At 38.2% G+C, this 22,927-nt stretch overlaps 1 protein-coding gene across 3 annotated transcripts in view; it reads right to left on the bottom strand.

The window, feature by feature from the left end:
- CHID1 (chitinase domain containing 1) overlaps positions 1-22,927 on the bottom strand; it is a 339,220-nt gene that overhangs the window by 147,752 nt on the left and 168,541 nt on the right. For all 3 annotated transcript variants that reach the window (XM_072421678.1, XM_072421680.1, XM_072421679.1), the window contains exon 10: positions 5,714-5,869. In XM_072421678.1, the coding sequence (XP_072277779.1) occupies positions 5,714-5,869 (156 nt within the window). The remainder of the gene's footprint in view (positions 1-5,713; positions 5,870-22,927) is intronic.

Below are 22,927 nucleotides of genomic sequence, written 5' to 3'. Positions count from 1 at the left end.
GAACAGGTTCTGACATCTTTGTGGAATCAGCTGACAAGGGTGTAAAAGGAGTGCGCTTCTTCTTGACGCTAACATGGACCTGTAAGGCTGAGTTCATAGTTATTTGGTCAGTTTTGACCCCATGACTGCCCAAATAAGTGAAGTGTGCAGTGATTCTAATAGCGACGCCTGTCATCTGCATGTCATACTGACTCACAGTATTTTTTCACTACCACAGCATAATCCCTATGTGTGTTACTGCAAGGCACAGTGTTCTACACCACTATCAAGGCTCTCTGCAGGCCGGAAATAGAAGTTTTTTAATGATATTCGCCGCAAATAAATTTGGATCGAAGCAAATCTTTTCGAAAAATTCAGCGAACTGGCCAAATTAAATTTTTGAGAAATTCGCTCATCTCTAGTAGTTACACAAGCGCAAATTCATGATAGACTTAAATACTCTACATGGTATATAATGCCTGGTTATAGACACAAATAGGAGCCCAGAAATCAAACCTGATTCATTCTGCTATGCAATACCCTATGGCTTATAGTTCATGAAGCAATTTTTTTTACATTACCACTATATTGTATGTATTTAGGTTTAATGTTTAGTAAAACCCACTAGTTATCTTAAGCATTTATACTGCCTTGTCATCTCACCTGTAGAGAAATAGGTAATAGGCACTGTTGTGTATAATGCCATTGTTTTGTAGAATGATCAACAGGTTTACAGCATACAATGATACATACGGGAATATGAATAATTTAACAGAAACAGTATAGCCATTATATTTTACATTCAATTTGGTCTTCCCTTAAAAAAATGCATATAGTTCAGCTTTAAAAATACAATTAGCAAAATCCAAATGAATGACAAACTAGTTTAAGTAGTAAACCAAGCATTTTATAAATTGTTTTTTTTTGGAACTTTTTTTGAATTATATAGTGAGGGAGGTGGAAACACCAGTGACATAGGGGCTATAAGATGAAACCGAGAAACACAAAAGACCAGGCAGAGACCCAACACCTGAAAAATGTGTCTGATACAAAAATTATTGGAACTGTACAATTCTTAAAAAATTGTGGAGCTGAGCAGAATTATTGTCTTTGTTTACAGGCACTTTAAAAAATATTTCTAGAAAGGAAAAAAGTTGCATTAATCAACAAAGCTTGTATATGAAAGGACATGATGTTGTTCTTTTTGCCTAACCTTTCTCTGGTTTCTTTGTTATCCAACTCTAAGCCTACAGTCACAATCCTTTCTATAGTAATGCTCGAACATACTAATTGTGTCATTGACAATCTTTTTCATACATTGAATCTTAACTTTCGGCTGCTAATTGCTTCATAATTAAACTGAGGGTTACATACATCATTATGTGTGCATCCTTTGTGTGATGGACCCCTTAGCTGGTGGAGTTCATGCAGCTTTGCCAGAATGCTCTAGGTAAGTTTTTGATCAAGCGGTGCTGTACTCAAACACACTACAGAGCTCAAACAAAACTGATCAGAACATTTGCTGTACAAGACTGCTGGCAAAATTTTACATTATTATCAGAAATAAAAACTATTACAGCTATACGCAGATATCAGATAGGAATTGTTGCAGTGTTATTGGGAACATCTATAGAGAGGAAGGAAAAATAGTATGAACATGGCCTATCAATATCTACAAAGATATTGGTTTCTGTACACAACAAACTTAACATGAGACAGAGCTATTTATAAAAGCCTATACATAGAGGCGGTTATGGTTATGGTGTGTTATAGTGAGCACTGAGGGAGCAGTTACCATGAGTATACAATATGTATTGTGGATTATCAGTTTATGTTACAATTTATAATGACTGTACTAATGTGCAATTCCTGAAAACAAATGATAAGGCCTGCTCTAGCTACAAGCATCAAAAAACCAAAAGTGCAGCTTAGCTTTTTTATTTACAGAGTAATTCTGAAGCTACAATTTTTCAAGGAGATAACATGGAAAGCTGCTTGAATTCGCTCAAAGCTATGCTGATTTGTTATGAGATACAAATAAGTAAAACAATTACTTCAAAGAGGCATGAATCTATTTAAGAAGGGAGATCGTGCTGATCATTTTGTTTAAGCTCCCTGAGATTGTAACAACTATGTAGAGCCAAGCATAATTACATTGTTTTCTGCAACCAATATCAAAGCAGCAACCAGCTTAGATAAAACCACCTGTCTAGATGCATGAAAACAATGGTAGCCACACAGTTATGTAGGACAGGATAGCCTGGCTTACATATACTTAAACACTCAACATGCTTGAGAGTGAACCTAGCTGAGGCTGTCCATGGGCCACAGATATTATACTCATGGAACGCAGTTAACAGCAGGAGGAACTACCAAAATAATCACTCTTTATCACTGTATACATCCAGTGTTCTCCCCAGAAATTTTTGTTTGTGTTCTACCTGCCCCCTATACTTTGTTCCAACTTTCTAATGCCTGGCTTTTTGGAATGTACAATTTTTCCATTTTTTGTATTATTCCCCAACAGCCCAGTGCTGTGTATTTTAATCCAACTCCCTGGAGTTATATGTTTTATTAGGGTAATCCCTTGAAGTGTAATATTGTGATCAATGTGGCTTAACAAATTAAGCTTACTTAACATTAGCAGTAAAAAAAATGCCCCTTCTGAGTGACTACTTCTTGGCAACTGCTAGGCACCTTGGATTGGTAACCTGTGATAACTGCTGGGCAGTTTGGGATTGGTATCTGGTGATAACTGCTAGGCACCTGGGATTGGTAACCGGTGATAACTGCTAGGCACCTTGGATTGGTAACTGGTGATAACTGCTAGGCACCTTGGATTGGTAACTGGTGATAACTGCTAGGCACCTGGAATTGGTAACCGGTGATAACTGCTAGGCACCTGGAATTGGTAACCGGTGATAACTTCTAGGCACCTGGGATTGGTAACAGGCGGTAAGTGCTGGGCTTTTCAGGACTAGCAGTTTTTCAACCAGCAGTGGTTCCTGGTGAGAGGTAAGTGAGGGATAAACGCAGCAAATGCAACTTACTGCCAATGTGAATTCAGCCTAACTTCAGATGTCACCTCCTAGCACTATACCTAGGTAACACAAAGAGCACCATGCATGTGATCGCAGATGGGGGCAGGACAGCCCCCTCATCACTGCCAAAGAAAAAACTTTCTGTGAAATTTATCCACCCGCAGTGTGATAGCTGTGTGTGTAAAGTCTGCTTGTCAGATTCTGCAGCCTAACAACTCATTGTGTTCAATCCTTTAGATCTCCTAAATCTTTGGTTGTAATTACCTAAAGGGGGACAGGGGACTCTCATAGCTACTAATAACCAACATTTCTTTTTTTAATTTCAAGAATTTCAAAATATGGGGATCACAAGTTTAAAAACTTGTGGAAATTGAAGATTTGGGTTGCTGTTTTAAAAGGAAATGCACCTAGGAGCCCAAAATTGAAAATGCAAATTAAGGAACCCCAGGGCCACTTACATGGCAAGAAGCATTGGGGTGAGACTCCCTAAATATTTTACCTACCTTTCACCAAACTATAATTGTAATACTATGCTGCCCTTTCTGCATCTGTTCTTTGAACCCCAATTTATCTGGAATGGGGAGGTACAGGAAACTGAAAATATAGGTGCAAGTGGGGAACAGATGTATAAACCCCTAAAATTTCATTAGCTTGGCATCAATAAAACATAAAAACCTCTGCCCATTAAACTGTCTGCTTACCTACACTTGTGGCTAACACCCCCAAACTTTCATCTCCATATGTGTGTGTGTGTGGGGGGGGGGGAGTTATCCAAAGGTGTCCCCTCACTGCACCTACATTTTCAAGTTTGTACACCCCACCATTCTTGGGAAATTGGGGGTTCAAAGACGAGAAGCAGATAGGGTAACATAGTATGACAGTTATAGATTTGTGAGAGATAAGTATAAATTTAGGGGCCCTTCCCCAATGCTCCTTTCTATGTAAGTGGCCCAGGGGGTCCCCAATTTGCATTTTTATTTTAGGACTCCAAGGCGCCCTTGCTTTTAATACTGCAACCCCAATGTTGTATTTTTACAAGATTTTACTATTCTGACCCCCATATCATGAAATTTGTAATAGCTGGGGTGCTGAAATTGTGAATGGTACTAACTATAAGTGTTCCCTGTGCACCCTGAAAATTACAAGTCATTATGACATACAGTTTAGGGGATATGAAGGTTTATACACAGAGAGCTGTAAACTGAGGAGTATGACATGCAGCATTTACATACACACTGCTCTGATTACGTCATTACGCACGCCAACTGGGCGGAGACATTGTTTACACAATGAGAGTTTTTTTTTCCCCCTAAACACTTGGCACAGCTATGAGATGGGGGAGTGACAGCCTGTGTTCTGATCTCCTCATAGCTGTGCTGTGCTCTGCTCACTCCGCCCGGCTCCAATCAGCTATCAGCAAGCAGAGCAGCCTGTCCGGTGTCCATTCAGAGTTGCTGAAAATGTGCCGGGCGGAATAATCACAGCAGGTGGGTGGCCTGCCCCCCCCAAAAACGGGCTAGGGAGAACAATGACATCAGTACAACTGATAAGATTAGGGTATCTGGGCCATGGGCATTTTCAGGTAAGTTTGCTCTTAATATATATTGTAGAATATTTCACTTCTGCAGAGTCCCCTAACCCCCTGGAGCTGTCCTCATTTGGGTCCCTCGCTATCCGACATCGGGCATGCACAGGAGGAGCAGCCAGAAGCCTCCTGGAATGCGTGACATGGGTATGGGAGGCTCTGTACTCCCAAAGAAGGTAAGGGGTTTCACATTTTTGTGCTGCTCAGTGCAATGTATTAAGATCATGGACCCCCTATTGTTATGCTGAGCTAACTGAAAGAACTGAAACTGCTTTAAAAAAAAAAAAAGGTTGGGGCAAAAGGTCAGGCTAAAAAAAAAAAGGGGAGATGATGCTGGAAGTCCTCCTGCCAGGAAATGAGAATACATCTGACTTGCAGCAATTTCTAATACACACTGTAAGAATCTCACAGTGTGTATTAAAAATCAGACAGAAATAAGCATTTCGAACTTAGGAAAGTAATCTGCACAACTGCAAAACAAAAGTTAACATGGTAAAAGTTCAGCTTTAGGAGCCAATTTACAAATTTGAGTGCTTGTTCAGGCAAGTTATCAGATGAGTTATCCAGAAGCATGACAAGCTCTAACATGAATCACAAAACAAACAAAACAACCTGCTTCTCAAAAAAATGTATAAATTAAAGAACATAGGATTTGCCTTGCAATATAAGGCCTACCAATGAGCCAGTTGCATTTTTTCCAGTCAACATGCTAGAAAGTACATGGGGGGAGGGACCCTCTTGTTTGCAGAGGTTGTGGTTAGCCTGCAATGCAAAGGGCTCCATTTATAAACTAGGGAAATTGACAGTAAATCAGACGTTCACAGAAACATTCCCTGGTGGGAATAATTTACTGCCATTGAAACACATGTACCTGGAAGATTCCATTGAGGTAATGTTTGAGGGAATATCAGATTGCTTGTTTTATAAGTAGATGCCAAAATAATTTTCAGATAAAAAAATGTCTGACTTGTGCTACTTCAACCTAATGACTATGTGTACCAAGAGGATAATGTCTAAACAAATTGCTAGTCTTTCTGAAAGCATTTAAAAAACCATTACATTTAAAATATTTATCCAGATCTTAAGATCATGAAATAGCATTACCTACCTGCTGCCCAGAATTGGTTCACCAGATGCCCCAAGCGCAGAGTAATCCATTCCATAAAAATGCAATCCAAGCAGGATCTTCTTTCTCCATTTAGAGTCAGGGTCCAAAATCTCAACACAAGCCTGTACCCAGGAAATGGGGGAATTTGGACCTGGCCTGCAATAAAATGAAAAAAAATATTATTTTAAATTTCTTTTAGAAGATGTATACTGGTCTATCCATATTTAGTTCCGGAACTTAAAATGGTAGATAGTGCTATCCTATTGAGGAAAGAAACATGGACATATGAATTTGCCAACAGATGGAGCTTCAGTATAATTTGAACTAAATGTGATTAGCATCAACAAAAAACACTATAAGGACCAAACCTTTAAAGTACAACTAATGTTCTACTAAGTTTGTATGATCAGGCAGGTCATCATTGAAGAAAGGGCAAAAAGCTGAGTTGCTCATGTGCAGTGTCAGCTTTGGTTGCCAGGTAAACCCTGCATTACTGTTTTTCCTTGCACGTGGCAGGGTAAAAAAAACGTCATTGTGGCATGGCCTATAAAAATCGCTACGAAGAGAAAGAAGAGAATGATTATGGTGGTCGAGGACAGGTGTGTCGATCGTGTTTAGGTCAGCTTTAAGACGTTTCTATGATTTTCTAAGTCAAGCCTTGCCAGCTGCAAACTTAACTTACTATTTTTGTTCAGTATTAGTTGGGAAATAACATTCTTTTTTAGTGGCCACTTTGCATGTGATGCACAAAGAATACCCATCCCTATTCAATCGGGTGCTATTGAACAACAATACACAGACAAAAGAAAGGCATTTATTTATTACACATTTTACATGCACTGAAATGCTAGGCTCAAGGGGTATACTTTGAGTATAATTTAATGCACTGCAACACACCACAACATTGCAAAGGCCACCTAAAAGACTAATTTTTAACTTATATCTACTTATATCTGGTAGAAACTTACATATAAGGGTGACCACAGAGAAAGGTAGTTCTACAAAAACAAACATGCAACCAGTGGGTCATTGCGCTAAAGTCTTGCAGTGGGGTGATTCTAAAAGCCAGTCAAAAAAAAACTTCATTACAAATAGATTGTCTAAAGAACAACATGATAGCAAAAAACATAACAGCAGAAATAATTGCATATATCTATGTGTGCTACAGCAATGACTGCATGAAAGTATTTAGGTGGGTTCCCTGATGGTGACAACTAGAGGTGCTTGTAACTTGAAAATTTTGAGTACCAAATCTGATTGGTTTAAAGGTTTAAAATTCCTAGTTTTGGTGGAAAATCACCTTTCTAGAACATTTTTAAAAACTGACAGCGTGAGGCCAGTGTGAATCCAGTTTTATGAGTGGATTACCTTTAATGTTCTGCAAAAAAGGTGCTGTGTGTAACTGCAACTAAATGTTTTTTACTCACAAACAGTTTTCCCCACTGCTGATAAAATGTATGCTTTTCCACATTGTAATTGCTCTTGTGGTGGAAAATCGTAAACAATGTTTTCTTTAGCCAATTTTAGTCTCGGACAGAATGAGGCCAGTCTGAATCCATTTTTGTGATCCAATCTAATTGTGCTGTTGTTGGTGGTACAATAACTACATGCATCAAAAATAGGTGATTGAAACAGGTCATTAGTCGAGCACTGGTTCATTTTAATGAACATCACTCCACACTGGCACAATGAGAGTAGTCTGTTTTGTAGCAGCAATTCCACCTGCCTCTAATTTTTTCTCCCAGTAACCCATTGGGTTAGAAGGTAAACAATCTTGCACTTCAAGTCACGCCAGATATGATAATACTATCCACCCTATGTGAATTTCTAACTCTCCACTCTCATGCTGCTACATGGCTGAAAAAAAAATTGACCATCCTGTCCAAGAACCTGCAGTCGGCAATGTTGCTGAATCTGGGAGTGCTGGCTGAGACAGGCTGAGGACTGATGTAAGGAATAGAGATATGTCTACTGATGAGAGGGGTACTGATATACACTTTACAAAAAAAGGCTGTTTTGAGGTGGCTGCACTAAGTTTGTTCATAATGGAGTTTTGCCCCCCTTCCAGAAGGCTTGAAAATGTTCCCACATTTGCTGTGATAGAGAAAATGTGTTCAGTATCACGCTCTTTAATAGATATCAACAATATGTTTGTCGTTGTGAAAACAAGCATGCATGTTCACAAATAGGTACTCTAAATCTGTTCCCTCTGCCCCACCCTCCACTATGGGACTTTATTCACATCCTGAGCATTTTACTATAGATATCTACTAGAATGATGACCTATGCCACCTCCTAACATTATACAGGTTCACAATCGAAAATCCAGCCATCGATAATTCGCATCCTTCGGTTTCCCAGCATGAATAGCCCTTGCATTCTCACGGAGGAAGATGCGGATTCCATGTTGGTGTAGTTCTGTCACTTGCCACTAGATGGCGCTAATACATTATAATTACAGGGAAATAAAAAATCCGATTTTTTCGAAAATTCGGCACTCCTCAGGTCCGGAGGTTGCCGGATTTTTGAATGTCAACTTGTACTTACCAATTCCTTCACCAGTATTTCATATTGCCTCCCATTAGCTCCTCTAGTAATGGATACTCTCAAAAAAGTGAGGCAAAAGATAAAGGTATTTCTCCTGTTCCTGTGCTGAACCAAATTCAGCGTGGTTTCTAACATATTAAATAACATATTATTGAGTGGGATTACCGTATTTTTTGCCGTATAAGACGCACTTTTTCTTCCCCAAAACTGGGGGGGAAAGTTAGTGCGTCCTATACGACAAATGTGTTACAAAATAATTAAAATAATATACTCACCCGATACCTGATCCTGCGTGTCTCTTCTCCTCGCTGGCTGCATGCAGCGTCTGTCTCTTCTCTCCTCTGCCAGCGCGTGTCTTCTCCTGTCTGTAAAGCAGAGCGAAAGAAGCCGGCACAGCGCCACCTGCTGTTCCCTGTCCTAACTGCCGTACAGTGGAAAAAAAGCACAGAGTGATCAGAAGGGGGATTTGAATGACACAGAGTGATCAGAAAGGAATTTTGAATGACACAGAGTGATCAGAAAGGGAATTTAAAAGGCACAGAGTGATCAGAAAGGGAATTTGAATGGCACATGAGTGATCAGAAGGGGAATACCGGTATGAATGGCACATGAGTGATCAGAAGGGAAATAATCTTTCAGAATTTTTTTTTTCTAGATTTTCCTCCTTTAAAATTGGGTGCGTCCTATATTCCGGAGCGTCTTATATGGCGAAAAATACGGTATATCACTGTTATCACCGTTTTCCTGGTTGACAAAATTTTGTCGCCTCCTTCATAGGCTTTAAGACGCAACACGCATTCCTAAAAGGCTGCGACTACCTTGGACTCCCTGTCCTTGTTCTGTGGTGCATCAGATAATCAGTTACTGCCACCCTTTGGTCAGACAGGAGGACCAGCATGAGTAATATACTGGAACACCTGGAAGAGATCTGGATGGATAATAAGATGGGGAAGATTAGAGTCACTCTGTCTTTTACAACAAGATGGTATGTGTGAGAGCTCCCCCTAATGGGCTTTTGCACCTTTCTCTATGCCTTTACCCAGAGGAGTGGCTGATAGGTCCATCTAATTACAACCAGGTATAGGAAGTCTTACAGGGTGTGTTCACATGGATTAAATGCTCTGAGGACACACCAAGAATGCTCCTATTATAACTCGCTTCATACCTCCACAGGGTGAGGTTTTATGAACTGCCAACCCCCAGATTATTAGTTATCACAAAATATGGAGTCCAATGTGACTGAACTAGGCATGTTTGGGACTTGTGGTTCACCAGAAAAGACTAAAGGGGTTTTGAGGCTTTCCTGAGACCTAGGAGACTAATTCTTGGTCTCAAAACCCTTAACTGTTAAAACCTGTGTTTTATGACACCTGGCCACACAAAACCCCAACTTTTACAACACATGTTGTAAAATAGCGCATCTGGACAGATGTGTTGGTGGATTATCTGAGAGAAGAATTTGAATTAGACACAGACCCCTAAGAGGGAAGCTAGCCTCTACTGTTGTACTTTTAGGAGGAAATCAGACATAGTGCTGTCCCTAATATCAAACCCATGTCTTGTCCTGAACAACATCATCATTGTAGCCTGATCCTGCCCTATAATATGTCAAGGATTTGGCACCCTGAACAACATAATTGTAGCCTGATCCTGCTCCATAATATGCCAAGGATTTGGCACCCTGAGCAACATCATCATTGTAGCCTGATTCTTCCCTATAATATGCCAAGGATTTGGCACCAAGTGTTGCTTCTCTATCTGCTGCTTTTCAAGACCTGTTTATAGGCTACCACCTTTAACACCACCATTACTGCCAGTGGCAGTAATAACACAGGAAAAAAACAACTGCTCTCTATGCTATCAATGCTCTCCTCAGGACTTTTCTTTTGTAGCTCCTGTAGATTGAAGCTCCTCTACCTCATCAGCTCTTTTTTTTGCACAGACTGCGTGTGCTGACTTTTAAGACAGAAATACTAATAAGGTAATAAGTTATTATGTAAGTAAGGCAGTACGTTATTATGATTATATCACATTCACCATCTGTTGAATGAGCCAGCCAGTTTACAACGGATGAAGTTTGGCTGAAAAGAATTGTCTTCTTGCTGCACTGTGAAAACATGCATAGTGGGACCTCGTTCTGTCAGCTATCACTGGTAGTGATGGTGGTGTTAGTGCCCTCCTTACGTGTACCAATGGTTAGGTGAATTCTGGATCCAGAGACCCAGGAGGTTAAGCTTGGGCAGAGGATTCATTATTGGCTTATTTCTTGTGTGGCCTACTTCTTTTGTCAGCCTTACTTCAAACAGATGATGACATTTTAAAAGTAGTGCAGTGAGTCAACATGTCACCAGTGAGTCAACATGTCACCAGTGAAACAATGAGAACAACTGACAAGTTTTATTTACAATAATGGGAGAAAAGTGTCTGTGTGCAAGTAGAAATACTTGTGATTTTACTAGGTGAACAGTTAAACTATGAGAAACAATAAAAAAAATGTTATTGGCAACTAAGGGGAAAAAATTCTGAAATTTTACTTTACCCTTTATCTATTTTATGACTCCCCAATTTTTGCTTATTAGCAGTAGCAGAAAATGCAGTCTAAAATTACAAGTGCAGTCTGTGTTTTTTCTAATATTCCTAATGCTCTCTGCAAGCTGAGCTTTGTCTTTTAGAGAGGACTGCAGTGACAACAGCCCTCTGTAGAAGACTGAGCAAGGGGTGCCAATGTGGCTGCCTGTGACTGGCTAATTTTCGAGCACATGCACAAAATCTGAGGCTTAAATCGTAAATCAGATTGATAAAATTCTGACTTGGGCGATCTGGGCGATAGCTAAAATCTGACAATTTCTCTGAACACCTCTAGCAACAACCATGGGCTATGCCTGTGTAAATTTGTTGAAACAGCAATTTTTATTCCACATCATAACCTAGTGTGACAAGGTGACAACACAGAAGCTCAAATAGGAAATAGGAACAACAACATAAAATGGCTAAACAAGGACTTTCATCGCAGGTTTTACAGCAAAAGAAAATGAGTAATAGTGCTAAAGTTATTGTTTGAATTTACACTTACTTAAGTTGACTTTAAGTTATAAAAACATCCTAGTAATTCAAACATGTTCATTATGATTCTATTTAAGAAAACAGTAAATTTGACATTCACTGAAATATTCCCTCGTGGAGAAATTGTTTCAATGGGAGTAATAGATTCACCACCAGGGAATGTTTCATTGGATATCAGATTCACTGCTTTATAAATGAACCCCTAGGAGTTACTGTGATTTTCAATGGCATTTTTGTCCTTATTTGCATAATTTGCATAATGTGTTTCATTTATTGAAAAAAATTCAAGCAATGACTTCATTTTACAATAGAAACAAATTACCTTTGCCTTTTAAAATCTGAAAGGCTAGCAGGAAAAGGTAAAAAATAGCATAAAATGAATACCATAAGAGATTTACCTGTTGTTTAAGCCATCAAATAAAGAGCAAAGTGTTATTATTAAGTAACCACATACATTACATAAGGCATTTTATGTCACTGGGTTACTGGCTGGTAGAATATTCGGCAGAACTATTCTGTATCAAAAAGAAACTTTGTGGCCATCTGTGCTTTGCCAAGGCCAATTCTAAGGGCATTCCTAACCTGTCTATCACACAGTGGATGCTCGCAAGCTGTCCACACACCCTGCTGTGTTTCAGAATAATGAGAAGAATCTGTCAATTTCTGAGACCTTAGTAATTCATGAATCAGTGCTGTAACATGCATTTTACTAGGCCTAACCTAACTAGACTGCTAATGCAGCAACAAACCCTCAATAAATGTATTATTTTAGCAAACAGTACCACAGATCACAAAAAAAACCCAACAAAATAAATTAGAAATATAATAAATTACTGTATCCTTCTGATTTGGGTCATTATCCTGATGTATAAAATCTAAAGGCCTGAAAAAAAACAACTTTCCATTCTGTAAAGTATTGCAGCTATCAAGATACTAGAAAACTGAATTTCATAGCACTGTAGGCTGCTTCGCATAAGCTTTTACGACAATATGGGTGAACAGTGAAAGGACACTATTAGCATTAGTCACAGGTGGGTAATAATCATACAATTTGAGGGCATGAATATTACAAATTCATAGCAGTAAACTGATTTCCATATGAATTGGTATAATGAATGCAATATATAAAATAAAGCTACATTCAAATGCCAACCTAAACTGCTTAGCCCATAGTCCAACTGCACACTTTCACTACAATAGTACTTGATTGTTCCCGTTCGCTCTAACAATAGTGACCTGTAATTATTGCACAGATCAACTTTGGAGGCATATGGTATAAAGTTGTACATGAAAAAGGGATGAGTTAAAAAAGAACAGATATGCAGGGCTACAGAGTTATAAATGTGAGTATACAATATATAGCATATCAAGAAGAAGATGTTGAAATATGGGTTGTGGGGCACCATTGCCACTAAACCATTTCAAATTTTTTACTGAAATCATTTTAGGTGAAATCATACCATTTAATTTTAGTTAAATTCAGGCAATTTTTTTCAGTTGTTGTCCAAAAAGTTGACTCACAATGTGCTAAATTTAAAATGTTAATATGAGGGCAAAACAGAACTGGCCACGAAAGTAGGCCTCACTAGACACCAGTCACTAGTAGATCATCAAATCAAACTAAACCTCTTGGTCTGGATCTAGAATTTACCAAAGCAAGGGTAGTAAGATGGAGGGCATCAACATTAGTATGAATCACACCACCAATGGCAGCAGACAGAAGGAGATCCTGGTTTGCATGTTTTTACAAAGAAGCAAGAGTCAGATTTTTCCTAGTCATTTCCCCCCTATGGACTAGTTGGCACATGTAGCATCTCAGTCAAAGCAAGGAGATTAGGGCAGTGAACATGATATATTACCCTGGAGCCAGAGTATCTTTGCTTCCCCCTCCTACCCTCATGACCACTTTCACAAAGGGGACAGATTCCTAATTGCATCTTCTGTGTTTTCTCCCAGAAAATGTAGTAGTTTGTGTGAATCACTGGAAACAAGAGTTGATGAGTTAGAGCTGCTATGGGATGATGCACAAAATTTATTAAATCAGGTGAAGCTACAAAAGAGAAAAAACAAGGAGGAGATAGTTTCAAAATTCTTATTTGCTCTCTTGGTTCTGTAGCTGCTTCTAGTGGTAGCAGTACTAGTGGTTCAGGACCTATTGGCTAATTATTGGCATACTATGCGTTAGGGTATAGACTAAGATAAAGATGTTGTTCTGGACAACACAAGCTAACTGGGTGAGAGATAAAAGGAGAAAAGTGATAGAAAAAAAAAAAGATTTTCTTTTGCATGCCGTGTTGCTTCAAGCTTCTGTTCATAGAAGCTTAGTTCACTGGGACTTTGTATATGAAGGATCCACATGACTAATCTTTTGCTGTGTTCACCATATGTAAAGATAGGTTAAGCTGTGGGCTACCAGTAACACATTGTTCAACATCTCCTCTCATCCAGCACTTACATAAGAAGAATCATCTACTTAACCTAGAGAAATGAATATAATTTGTTTAGCAAATTCTCCCTCATCCCTCTTATCCTCCCTTTAGTTCATAAAGGAGAATTAAAATAAATGTTGGTGCTACTACTGCTGCTTCTGCTGTTGCCCATGAAATTTTAGGGCAAGAATTTTATACTATGAACATAGTTATATTTAGGGCCAGTTTCACTTCCTCCAAAGAGTTCCTCTCTTTCTTGCTCACCTTGTAGTTGTCTGCCTTCCTTTGGAGAATGTTTACCCAGGAAAGAGAAGTATACTTTGAGACATGTCAGTTAGTAGGGAAAGGGACTTTTATGAGGAGCCTTCCATTTTCTGTGCAGCAAGTCGTACTGTAGCTACAAAATAAACTATATTGTCTCTCATCCATGTGAAGTGATTGACATTTTTTAGAATAAATCAATCCTGGATTGGTGCCCTGTTTCTGATGCAAATAAGTAAATGTGCCAACACCACAACCACACAATTAAAGGTGAATAAAATAAAGAAATATAGGATTTGCACCTTAACATGTCTACAAAATATCAGTTTTGGCCTATAACCCTTTAACACAAATTATTTAAGTCATCCTGATATTCACAGACATAATTTCATTCATTCAAACTTGTTTGTTACACCACCACCACATACAGGGAGCATCCTGACTTTACCAATGACAGTGATGCAGATCACTGAAGCAGTAAGGCATTTATTTGTCATGGATAAAGCTAGGACAAAATCACTCAGATTTCAGGCAGCTCTGAGTGTAGTGAAGTATAAAATGTAATATGATATTTTAATACTGGGTTAGTTTCTTATTTCTAGCAGGTAGTACTGCAAATCCTGCACATTTAAAGATTCCTTCAATTTCCTAAATCATAGCCTGACTAAATTAATATCACAGTACAGTTACATGACAAAATGAACTTACTATGAGCTTCTATAACCCATTCAGGTCTGAACAAACCAGTATTCTAGAAGTAATGCACTTCAAACAGTTAAGTGAAATAGTTAGTGAAGCAGACTTAATCCTAATAGATTAAAAATCTTTTTTTAACAATAATTATACTGCAACTGCATATGAGGGCTTTGGGGACAATTTAAAGAAGGACCAATTTTTTTGTGGCTGATTGTAACAAACTGTAGAAAAAAATGTAAACCTAATAAAAACATTAAAACGTAAGAGCTATGGAATACTTTTGGATGAGGGTAACATCACAAAAGTGATACCAGTAGCCATGAAGGAACTAGGGCTCAATCACATATATGAGGCAGAAGTGATGAGGGCTAATGTGTTATTTTGACAGTAGTCTTCTGCAACTATCACAGTAGATCTGTAAACATCATATTTACAAAATATAGTTTGTCATCTGTAGGTTTGGCAGATGAAAAATCTAAATATTATCACTTACTGCAAAATAACACACAATCCTTAGTTATTTATATATTTACTTGCGTGTTTGTGACCGCAGCAAACAGCGACATACATGGGTGAACACACATACAAATGAGCTGTTATACTAGCCAAAATGTTTTCCCTCCAAATAAATATATACACATATATTTGTATACACACAGACAATATACAGTAGATTCTGAACTATCTGACCTAATGTAGCAGAAGGGCAGGCCAGATAACAAAAAGGCCAGATAGTCCGGAGTTCTATTAATACAGTACAATACTCACCTCAACACACAGGCCAGCACTCCGCACGCTGCACCCGTGAACATCCGACAAAGAAGAAGTGGAGCCAGAGAAGTGACAACCAGGCAGCAAGGTCTCAACCGCAGCAGATGCCCGCCTGCAATGGCACCTTGAGCCCCCTAGGAGAGTGTTTGTTTTAAATAGGCCAGATAGTTTAAAAAATATTAGATAGTTAGATAGATAGTGAAGTGGAAAAAAGAGAGGCTACTGTATATATATATATATATATATATATATATATATATATATATATATATACACACACACACACACAGGCAGCCTGAAGACCTGATGTTTTATACTGTAAGTAATGCAGTTACGTCTTGTTTCTGCCCTCAGCCAGCCAATGATTGGATAGTGGAAAGACTGACAAGAATAAATAAATGATAAATTGCATCCAAAAGTATTCATCCCCCTTTTGTGTTTGCCCTGTTTTGTCACAACAGCCTTGAATTAAAATGGATTTGAATTTGCATTTTATGTCATTGACTTAACAATATAATCCTAATTGTCAAAACTGCATATACCTGCATATGTATTTATTCCCTTTGATATAAATGCTCTATATAAAATCCAGTCCAACCAATTAACTTCAGAAATTATATAATAAGTTAGAGTCCACATTTGTGCAGTTAAGTGTTGATGATGATCATGATCTGTCACATGATGTCTGTATACATACAGTAAATAGACAGGTACTGAAAGGCCCTGGACCACTACTAATCTAATAACCTGAAGATCAGGAATACTCTAAGCAAGTCTGAGAAAATTATGTGGGGCAATATTCATCAGTGTTCACTCTGAAAAGCCCTCTGAGCATATTAACTTTTTTTTATAATCAAGTAGAAAAAATATGGCACCACTTCAAACTTGACAAGAGAAAGACACTCACCAAAACATTCCCATGATGAACAATGCTGATGGTGGCATCATGCTGTGTTTTTCGTTGGTAGGTTCAGGATTGAAGGAAAGATGGATGGTAATAAATACGGGGCAATTGTCGAGGAAAACCTGTTTACTAGAGATTTGACACACAAACCACTCAAAGTCTAGACCCTGATTCAATTGAGAATCTGTGGTATGACTTAAATAAAGATTGTTGTACACTAATGCAACCTGCTGTTTGTGAAGAAGGTAAAGCAGTTTTGCCTCGAACAGTTCAACTAGCTCTACAAACTACTGACTTTTCGGGGATAAATACTTATGCATAATTTCTGTTTTTGTTGTTTATGGGATTATTGATTGCGATATTGTGATTGTTTCACAATAAAAAATATATGGAGACCTTCAAAATGGTAGGTTTATCGTTTAAATCAAATTGTGCTACCCCAAAAAAAAAAATCTTAGTTTTAGGTTGACAAATGTAGTGCACAAGCCATGGGATGTGCACTTAAGTAACAATAAAATGCACATCACAAGAGCAAACAAAATATCATTAAGTTTTTTTAGAATATTTATAAAAAATATACTAGACCAAATGTTTGCGTTTAAACTGTCTTGCTATATCTTAAAACTTGAGAAATTATTAATACATTGCATTTTGCGGTATCACATTGTTGCATTCCAAGATTGTTTTGTAGATATTTATAGATATATGTGGATAGATATACATGTATATAATATGTACAGTATGTGTATATGGGTGTATATGCGTGGGAATGTTTGTGATTGGTTTCTCTTTGTCCAGCCAATTTACACAAGGGACAATAGAAAAACAGACCATCAAACAGATGACAGGAAACTGATACAGTTCCCATGATAGAGGACTACCAGTAGGGGGTAATAAACCAATCAAGCCTGAGTCAGCAGGAGATGGATGAATAGCTGGACAGGTGGGTTGGGGTGATGGCCCATCCAGACCTTTTGGTGAAACCTACATTAGATGACCCCATCTAGCTTTGCCTCCAACCTCCTATATCAAACTAGCTGGGAGGTCTAGTAAATTCCTGACGTTTGAAATAACAAATCTATAGCTAGGGGGGGTGCGCCAACCAATATTCATCTTACAGATCACACCAAGTAACCAAATCCAACAGCCTCAATGATACCTAATGGGAATTAACTGTAAAAAATGCTGAGAGAATAGAGGTCTCTACTATTCTCCTGATGGTCTCTCTTCTTAGATAAGCTTATATGGAGCTCTCTTCTGAAGGAAACAGGCTCCTGGGGTACCCATTAACATCTTAGCAGGTAGCTATAGGATATTCAGGATTGCATTCCTATAGGTGTCTATATTACTACAGGGGTTTACCTAATAACAACCTATTTTAATTTACAGTATATTTTTGTGGATTGAAGTTCCTATCTCTATATCAACCAATATTACTGTGCATTTCATGTTTAAACTTGTTTCTTAACTAAAATTAATGACCAGCTATTATATGTTTTTGAATGACTAGCTATTATTTGTGCATGAACCTTCATTTATTGAATACATATGTGCATTGATAGTGTGATATATTATCCATATTTATGCAGATAATATTCATAATACGCAAATTAGTGGGTTCATTTAAACAGCTTTTATATTTGTTTTAGAGTTAAGTGAATAGAGTTTGAGTCAGCCATTCAGACAAGTTGAAACCACAGTGATATTGTCTTTGATATTTTATGCTGCGTGGGTATTGGTAAGGGGACATATATTATTGCATGCTTGAGTATTTGCAATACTTCACATATGTATGTATAGAAATCTCAAAATAAAAGTATATTACGTACTTACGTAATTACGTAAAGTATATTATGTACTTCTAATAAACTGGTATATATTGGAATCATTAATGGAGATATATTCTCAGTAGCAACTGGTAAAGTTGTTTCGAAGGAAAAGGATGTTGTTTAAGAACCCCTCCTGAAGGTATTTCAAAGCACTTTTACAAGAAATTGGCTGAATAAGAGAAGCCGGACTATTGTGTGTGCTGTTTTCAATGAAACACAAGTTTAGTGGGTGTTAATTTTCTTTGTATACAGTAGGCAGTGTTTTTCTCCAAATATTTGGGTGATAATAATAGTTGAGTTCATCTTTCACAAGAGTCTTATATCAGTACAATACTAAGACTTAAGGTGCGTACACACTTCCAATTTTTATCGTTCCAATCGAATGACGAACGATCGATTGGGCAAAAAATCGTTGGTAAAAAAGTAACCAACGACGCCGACGAACGAGGAAAATCGCTGGAAACGAACGACCGGACCGACGGATCGGATTGGGCGACGATCGTTGAACATCGTTCGTGTGTACGGTCGTTCGTTGATCGTCCATGGTCAAAGCATGCGTAATGAACGAACGTCCGTTCACTTTCCTGTCGTGCACATAGTTCCTCTATCGCTCAAACGATCGTTTCTATTGTGTGTACAATATCTATGAACGATCGTGTCGTTAACTCTATGTGCAGGATCGGTGCTATACGATCGTTCATATATATCGTGCATGAACGTTCATCGTTCGTTTTCCAACGATAATAATTGGAAGTGTGTATGTAGCTTTATTGTTAACTGGGACTGAGATTTTGTTTGCTTTTCTGTTTCAAAGAAATCCATAGTTGGTGCATCTTAGTATTGCTTTGGTCTTCACAGCAGTGGTCAAGTTTATTGCTCTGGTGAGGCGGAATAATTAAAGCTTTAAGCTACGTACACACTTCCAATTATTATCGTTGGAAAACGAACGACGAACGATCCTGCACGATATCTACGAACGATCGTATAGCACCGATCCTGCACATAGAGATAACGACACGATCGTTCGTAGATATTGTAGACACAATAGATACGATCGTTTGAGCGATAGAGGAACTATGTGCACGACAGGAAAGTGAACGGACGTTCGTTCATCACGCATGCTCTGAACATGGACGATCAACGAACGACCGTACACACGAACGATGTTCGACGATCGTCGTCCAATCCGATCCGCCGGTCCGGTCGTTCGTTTCCAACGACTTTCCTCGTTCGTCGGCGTCGTTGGTTACTTTTTTACGAACGATTTTTTGCCCAATCGATCGTTCGCCGTTCGTTTTGAACGATAAAAATTGGAAGTGTGTACGCACCTTTAGCCTTTTGTTCCCTGTGGAAGTGTGATTCTAGATATCACCCTCCATTGTAATTTTTTACCAACAAACTTACCATTGTTCTTCTCAGTAATAATTACTGTGAGAGTGAGAATTGTTGCTTTTAGGCTATGATCTGTGCATAGACTAACTAAAGTGAGGGCTCATTGTTTAATCAGCCCTTTGTTAAGGCAGAAAGTGTCTGGACAAAAGTACATATAGTGAGACTTTGGTTTTTATTTTGGACAAAAGGATCCTAAATTGATAAAATTTGTGGAAAGTTCAGGTAGCCATTGCATTTTAAAATTTTTGTTTTATTGTCAGTGGTGGTTAAATTTTTATTACTCCGTTTAGGGAATAATTGAAGTTTTAGCCTTTTGTTCCCTGTTGAAGTGTGATCCTTGATATCACCCTCCATTGTTAACTATTTACTGTAAAGCTGACAATTATTCTTATCAGACTGTTGTCTGTGCATTGACTGTTTATGGTGAGCAGGACCCTTTGTTCTATCAGGTCTTTGTTCTTGTAAAGGTGTACATTCCAGTCACAGTCTATTGTTGTGGTAAAACTTGTGTTGGCAGTTTTAGCCTAGAGTGGCATAACTTTATCTGGCATTATTATTATAGATCTGCACAAGGTGAATTAATTAAATACAAGCAGTTATTAGAGAAATCTGAGACTGATTGTGGTCACCTTACTAGTGCCTAGAAAGTTGCCAAGGTGCCAAGTGGCAGAAATAAAAAAAGGCAAACCCATGGACCATACTAAGTGCAAGCAGAGAGAGGCACAGCTGATACAAACAATTTCCATCCTTAAAAAAAGGACAGCCATAACTAACTAACCAATCGGGTCAGGGTAAAAACACAGCACTAGCTTGTGCAGATGCCGTTGACAAGTACTTACTAGTAATGACAAGGACTTACTAGTAATGCTGATGCCGTTGACAAGAGTAACCAGCAAATTGAAAGAGAACAAAAGATTGCCTCCGGAAAAGAATCAGCTTGCTAAAAAAATTGAAAGTCCTTCTATATCTTCAGGCAAGGAGAGAGGTGTTCAACTCCCACATGCAAATGAAACTGGTGTGCCTTGTTTGTATATTAGGACAGGGGCCTCATCCAGTGTTTGTAGATAAGGTCAGAACTCTAATAAAACCATTCCTTTGTACTGTACAGTCATCAAGGGCTCCTGATATTCCAGGGCCCCAGCCTAAACCTGTATCAGTGGTAAAGAAATGTTTTAATGTCTTTCACAAGATAAGACGCGATGCTTGTGGACTATTTGGCCATATTGCCAGATTTTGTTTGTTCCTTTGTACTGAAACCAGGATAAACCAACATCAATATAAAACACACAGACGTGATACTGAGGTGTATTCACCACGTTGGGGAACTCATCCTCATAAACTCAAGCCATGGGTCTCTCTCAAAAATACAAAGGCACAAACAACTCTTTACAGGCTGAGAATGACCAGCTGAAAACTCAACTTAATAGTTTCTTAGAAGAGTTCAGAGCTATTAAAAGAAAGAACATGGAAACTATGAATTGTAGAGGCTCAGGAGGAAGTGACCAAGCTGTTGGCAACCTCACACAGAAAGTAAAATGTTAATAATGAATTTGAAAGTTTTGTATTTTAGGAAAACACAGACTAACTATGGAATCTCGATATGACCTGGAAAGGTAAAACAATTTAGCTAATCTAGAGGACACTAAAACACACAGTACCTTGCTTTGGTCTATTTTATGTACAGCACTGCATAATATGTTGGTATTTTATAAATACTAGTTTTAATTAACAATTAAGATTAATTTTAATATTAATATTTTATTCCATTTTAATTTTAGGTGTGTTTTAAGGAGAAGCCTCCAATTGTACACTGTTGGTATTGCTGGTACAGCATATAAAAGGGAAGACTCGGTCACGTGCACAGCACTGCACAGCAGAAGGCATGCAAATGGATTAGCAGATATACTGGGCAGACTGAGGAAATGTGTGTAGTCTGATGATGTGGTGATGGCTACAGGTAGTGTATTTGGTGATATATATATATATATATATATAGATAAATATATATATATATAGAGATAATATAGTATAATCAATGCGACAGGTCTCAGTATTATGTCTTAGCATATTTTATCATTCACAAGATCCTGATCACTCAAAGTATTATTGACATATTATTATTATTGACATTTTCAAATGCCCAATAGGCCTGACAAATGCTTCTCCTTGAAGTGACATGGGCTGATTTTAATGCATGTGCCCCAAGTATCCCTTAGGAGAAAGCCGGATTCCGAGGCCTACCAACTTACAGCTGTGAGTGTCTGCAATCAAGAAATACGTCAAATAAAGTGACCAGGCCTAACATGGACTTTATTGGCGGACTGTTAGGGCACAAATATTATAAATCTATAATTTTGAACTTTTTTACCACAATTAAGAAAATTATGGACTGTTTAGGAGAACACAAAACTGCAGGGGACTGCATAATTTGCCTTTCTATCTTGAGCATATCAAAAGCTTAATATGAGTGCCAACCTAATGTTTGAGGCCACATCTGGTGGGAACAAAAATAATTCTTATATTGTCCAAGTTGAGAGAAGGAATCTTGATGTGATTATATGTTGTGACAAACATGTGATGGATTAACTTTTCAATGAAAATATTATTGTATATGCTAATAACTGAAGAAATGGGAGCAATTTATGGAATAAAAAATTGTTGTCCTAGTTATGGCTAATGCTTCGATAGCCACAAGCGGGAGACTGTTGCACCCCAAGATTGATTATAGATATTTATAGATATATGTGGATAGATATATATGTATATATAATGTATGTGTATATGGGTGTATATGGGTGGGAATGTTTGTGATTGGTTTCTCTTTGTCCAGCCACAAGGGACAATAGGCAAACAGATGACAGGAAACTGATACAGTTCCCATAATAGAGGATTACCAATAGGGCCTTTAAGGGGTAATAAACCAATCAAGCAGGAGATGGATGAATAGCTGGGTTGGGGTGATGGCCCATCCGGACCTTTTGGTGAAATCTATTAGATGACCCCGCCTGGCTTCGCCTTCAACCTCCCATATCAAATTAGCTAGGAGGTCTAGTAAATTCCTGAAGTTTGAAATAACCAATCTATAGCATGGGGGGGGGGGGCGTCAACCAATAATCATCTTACAGATCACAACCAGTAACCAATCCAAGAGCCCAATAAAACCTAATGGGAATTAACTGTATAAAAATGGGAACTGAGAGAATGGAGGTCTCTTCTCCTGATGGTCTCTCTTCTGAGGTAAGCTCTTATGGAGCTCTCTTCTGAAGGAAGCAGGCTCCTGAGGTACCCATTACCATCTTAGCAGGTAGCTATAAGATATTTA

The sequence above is a fragment of the Pyxicephalus adspersus genome, chromosome 9 (assembly GCF_032062135.1).
Source record: "Pyxicephalus adspersus chromosome 9, UCB_Pads_2.0, whole genome shotgun sequence".
Taxonomy (NCBI): domain Eukaryota; kingdom Metazoa; phylum Chordata; class Amphibia; order Anura; family Pyxicephalidae; genus Pyxicephalus; species Pyxicephalus adspersus.
The sequence above is the reverse complement of the archived record's forward strand: the minus strand, read 5'-3'. Positions and strand labels throughout refer to the sequence as shown.